General features: G+C 23.4%; 1 protein-coding gene across 2 annotated transcripts; it reads right to left on the bottom strand.

Annotated features, from left to right (window-relative positions):
• Nucleotides 1–2,007: 2,007 nt before the first annotated feature.
• On the bottom strand, nucleotides 2,008–4,145 carry LOC126898576 (uncharacterized). 2 transcript variants are annotated; one of them, XM_050672787.1, is made up of 4 exons: nucleotides 3,962–4,145; nucleotides 3,662–3,817; nucleotides 3,073–3,246; nucleotides 2,008–2,181 (listed from the first exon to the last, which is right to left on the bottom strand). In XM_050672787.1, the coding sequence occupies exons 1-4, from the start codon at nucleotides 3,971–3,973 to the stop codon at nucleotides 2,008–2,010; spliced, it is 516 nt and encodes a 171-aa protein (XP_050528744.1). In that variant the 5' UTR covers nucleotides 3,974–4,145. The 2 variants fall into 2 exon arrangements, with proteins under 2 accessions (XP_050528744.1, XP_050528743.1); XM_050672786.1 differs by having other exon boundaries at nucleotides 3,873–4,145.
• Nucleotides 4,146–5,168: the final 1,023 nt, after the last annotated feature.

The following is a 5,168-nucleotide window of genomic DNA, read 5'->3' on the forward strand; positions in this document are numbered from 1 at the left end:
ACCCTTAACCTTGTCGCTTAAAAATTATGATTCTTATCGTTTATACAGTAGGGTATAGGTTGGGCCAGAGTAATTATAGTAATTTTATCGATTCATAATATTCATATTGGAGCACACACATTATTATATAGTACCGAATAATTAACGTGCCTATCACAATTCAAATGATGTGCATTACATTTTATACTATTATCATGATAACTATAGTAGGCTTTCTAATATTATAATTTATGTATCCGTGAGGTACGTTAGAATCATCAAAAAAATAATTGTAGGCTAAAGTAATTGTCCAGTAAGAATTTTATCTTTTGAATCATCATAAGAAAAATAATTTTAATTGTACTGCAATATTGTATTTGTTCAATCTTAATTTAAAAACAAAGGCAAATTATGAAAAAAGATAATATTTTTTTACTTTTATGCTTTAAGTCTAAAGTTATCAAGCACTATTTAATAATCAAATTATTTGAACAATGATTAAACATTTTTTACATTAATATTCATTAAATAGATTCATAAATAGTGATTTATAATAATTATAGTACTTTATTTCATTCATTTCTATAAATATAATATGCTTAATATCCATATTATATTTATAAAAATTATTCCTAAAAAAAAGTTTAATTTTATCCATGAAATTAAGTATTCAGTTCAGTAAGTCATACATATAGTCAATATTTATTAACTATTTACCAACAAAACTGTCAATAAATACCACGTGTTCATAATTTTAGCACATGCAATATAATATGATTAATAATAATAATGTAACATAAAGTTGGTTATGTTAAAATTCAATTGTAATGATAACTTTAATATATTTCTAATATAATTTTGGTTAAAAATAACACACTGTGTAGATTTTGAGTGTATATTCATAAATTAATATGAAAAAACTCATATTTGATTTCCAATGAGCAATCTTGTGTACGGCCATACTGACCAGAATACATTAAAATGGATACAGTTGGCTTGCAGCTAGCTATACATAAAACATAAAATACGCTTAATTAACTAGGTAGGTAATAAAGTAATAAAAAAAATTATATTTTTACCTACCTTTAGTGAAGCCACGTTGCATGTCTATAATTGGGAGTAGCAAAATTTGCATTTCTCTTTGTTCTCACATTCTGTTTGTGTATTATTAACCAGTACGCGGCAGTGGGATATTAATTTTTTTTATGAAACGTGCCAAATTTAAATCCAGTAAAAATAGCTGACTATTTACTCATTAAATAAGTTATGGCTTTGGCAAAACAAAAAATAATAATAATAAAAAAATACTTTTTAAAGTAGATTGAAGATTATAATATTTACAGAAGTTTGGGTAACATCAATCTTTTTTTGTAGTATTTTAAAAAGTCGATTTTCAAAACTACAACGAACAAGGACGTTGCAATATTCAAAGTATTAACTTACCATGAACATCTTAATTAATCGAAAAATAAAACTAATATTAATAATTGTTTTATTGTTTTCATGTAGTTCAATATTTTTCTAAATGTATCAATAATAAAAAAAATTTCATGTTCATCTTTTAACTTATAAAGGTGTCAATTTTAATATCTGAAATAACAACACACATAATTAACTAGCTTATTTATTATGTTAATGTATTGTTCTAATTAATGATTGTATTTCTACTTTTAAAGGAGGTCGTTTTTATATAAGATATCTAAACATCTATGATATGATTTTTTTATTTTGTAAATGTACTATCTTCTTAATATTTCATTTATAGCTAAATATATTGTGTAGATGGTAATAAAATAAAAAAATGTGTTGTATAATAATAAGATAACGTTTATTTTATTACATTTATTTAATATCTATAGTATTTCTAGTCATTTTTTGTTAAAAAAAAATAATAAAATCAACTAAAATTACTTAGTAGTTTTGAAAAAAAAAATGACATTGAAATTATAGTTCTATTAATATTTCAATTTTTTCTTTATATATTGAAAAATGATCTTAAAAAAAAATATTTTTTTTAATTTTCTACGATCAGTAATCCCATGGACGTACAAAATCAGTTAATAAAGATACACAGCCAAGAAATTTCTTTGTGTAGCTTAAAAACTTTACAGTTACCTTGTAATCTCCGTAAAAAAAATGTTTAGGAAAAAAATTACCATTCATCAAATGTGCTGTGTCTAATCCGGATGAAATGTATATGCCCTAAAAATATTAAAAAGTATTTTATACTTTAAGTAAAACAACGTAATAATTGTTTTGTATTTTATTAACTCATAAATTATCATCAAAAAAAAGTCTTAAAACTATAGGCAAATATAAAGAGCGTCTGAAAGCTTTTAAATATAAAAATATATGAATTAATTTATTTTCTGATGATGTATATTAATAATTTTTTTAAATGATTATTGAGCTTTACACATTGAATATATCATAATGAGTACTAACATATTATTTATTATATTTTTTATCTAATTTTGCGACATGTGTAATGTCACTGTAATGACCAGTTAATGATTAATTATTTATTACCAGACAAAAAATATTTCATTCACCTTAAAAAAAAAAAAAATTGTTAGTGGCTTTTGACCTTTGACCGGTACTTTATAGCTCTTTTATCTCCACTTCTAGATATTAAATTATAATAATATATACTTATTTTTTATTTTAATTAATTTTTATGAAATATTTCTTTTTTGGTTATCCTGGAGAGATATGTAAACCATAAACTTTAAAAACTTGATTTAAGTCATATGAAGAAATTTTTCTAACGGTTAATCTCGCATTCTCTTTTTTAAATTATTAAAATTATCAATCATTGTAACATTCATATAATAAATATTAAAAAAAAAAATGTATTTTGTTCAGTTATAATATGAAATCCATGTCAAAAATAAAGAAATTTTCATAACTCGGAAATATTTAATAGTAACCAATTCATTATTATAATTACATATGCTTAAGACATCTTATGTATAAATAACTTAACTTAATCAGTATGTTTATAAAACATTTTCTTTATAAATAAGTGAAACTAAAATAAATTATATAAAGTTGAGCTTAATTTAGTGAAAAATATTTTTGAAAATCTAATACCGGTTTTATAGGGCATCCAACTTTAGAAATATTAAAAGCAGTGAGAAAAACATTCCAAGTCTCTGGTCCGAGTATAGATTTTAAGACATCACAAGCATTGCTAATCAAAGGAATTACATGAGCGTTGTCAATCCATCCACCATTTGAACCTTTTACCGCAAAAACTGTCTCCATCTATGTATTGTTAAAAATTATGCAATTATAAATATGCAAGATTATTTATTTAATAATTAATTACCTTTTTCAACCAATAATTATAAAAGAAAATTTCGATATTTTTATTTATCTAGATAAATTAAAATAGCTATAGGTATACGCCTCAAGGATTATTTTTATTTATTTCACAGGGAATTTTTTTAATCTCTTGGATGAACAAATTTTAACGGTGACACATTACAGGATTTAAATCAATTACAATAATACATGCATTTGTTTTGACTTCTAGCGATAAAAATATAATAATTGAACAATAATTTTGAAATATGTACAAATTAATTTTAAAGGCTCTACATATCAATAGAAAAGAGATTACCTTTATGGGAAATGTAGGTAATGTTTGTATTACGTTTAATAAATACTGTTTACTTACATTAATAGATTTATCAAATGGCACTGAGAAAGTAATATTTCCCTTTATCTCGGTTACTTTTGATGACTTTTTACTCAAATATAAATTATAATCGATGGGATCGTGATTAGTTAATTTACAAAAACAGAATCCTTTGAATATGACACGAAATTCTCCCTAAAAATCAATAATAATTAATTTTAAACTTAATTTCTTAATTTAATAATAATACTGCTGGTAGATTTGGACGCATTACAGGCTGTAAATCAATTGCAATAATACACACACTAGTTTTAATTATTAACAATAAAAATATTATACTTGAACAGTCATTTTTTAGAATGTTCAAATTAAGTTTGAAGTGTAAACGTATCTGCATATTTATTTTTTCCTGAATTTTACACTTGTCGAATTTTCCCATGTATCTATTTTACCTAACTACAGGTTGTACCATATTGTAACAGCTTAAATAGAATTACATCAAGGTCCGATGAAAAATAAACCCAGTTCAGGTTTATTAAATTTAATATTTGTATTGTAGTTTTTGATGAAATGATATGGGATACTGTTTACTTGATAAATTATAACGGTATGATATGTTAAATTTTGTTTTAATTGAATATATGTAGATACACAAAAATAACCATTTATTGAACAAATTTAATTCTCAAAGAGTTTCCCGTGTATAAAATATACTTTATTTCATATTTAATATCCACTGTGCTATTTAAATAGCAGAACGTTGCACCAATGTTGACTTTTAGGCACAAGTTGCACTCAAACGTCCCTCAGATATTGCATAGTTCTTTTTTCGTTACATAATTTTTAAATATTTAAGTCAACATGAATTAAAAGTTATAAAAATTAAATAATGCAATATATTAAGTACGTATTTTTTTTTAAAATTGCAAAGTTGTCAGATTTAAGTTATCAGATTACATTGCATTTAAAAATCTATGTGACATTGTATTGTGAATTAATATGACACATCAAATGCAAGCACATTGAATGCATGTTGCACCACATTATTTTAAGCGTTTCTATATTGCATATGTTTTTCAATATCCTGTTTTTGTTATTTTTTTGGAGTAACATTGGCTATATACAATATCCGGAAATAGCAAAATTATCATTATAAAAATAAGTGTAATTAAATTTAATGAGTTGTTTGATATTCATTTATTTTTAATTTATGTTACACTACCTTAGTGGCATATTTGAAATGCAAGTAAGATATTAAATTTGATCTCCTACATAAATATCTAGTATACTTAAGTATAAAAATATTAGCTACTCGGGTATTTATGTTTTGTTGACTATTTTCTATTATTAAAAAAAAAAATAAGGTTTCTCTTCATAATTTGTCATTTTATAAGCATAAAAAACACCTATTTTATTTAGAAAATCCTTATAGAGGTCTGTAAGCGTCTCCATAACTTGTTCTAGTATACAATTGTTATAATATAAAGTTACTTTTAAATAATGACTTAAAAAAAACACAGTGAGGTCGTAGTATAGCGGGAACGTG

Source organism: Daktulosphaira vitifoliae, unplaced genomic scaffold (genome assembly GCF_025091365.1).
Source record: "Daktulosphaira vitifoliae isolate Bord-2020 unplaced genomic scaffold, ASM2509136v1 Scaffold_2, whole genome shotgun sequence".
Classification (NCBI taxonomy): Eukaryota; Metazoa; Arthropoda; class Insecta; order Hemiptera; family Phylloxeridae; genus Daktulosphaira; species Daktulosphaira vitifoliae.

Bases quoted from the DNA above. Each gene is read 5' to 3' on its own strand.
- LOC126898576 (XM_050672786.1), bottom strand. From the start codon at position 4,061: ATGGGAAAATTCGACAAGTGTAAAATTCAGGAAAAAATAAATATGCAG. The intron at 3,818-3,872 runs GTATTATTATTA...ATTGATTTTTAG, and splicing joins TGCGTCCAAATCTACCAGCA to GGAGAATTTCGTGTCATATT. The intron at 2,182-3,072 runs GTATTAGATTTT...TAATATTTTTAG, and splicing joins TTGGATGCCCTATAAAACCG to GGCATATACATTTCATCCGG.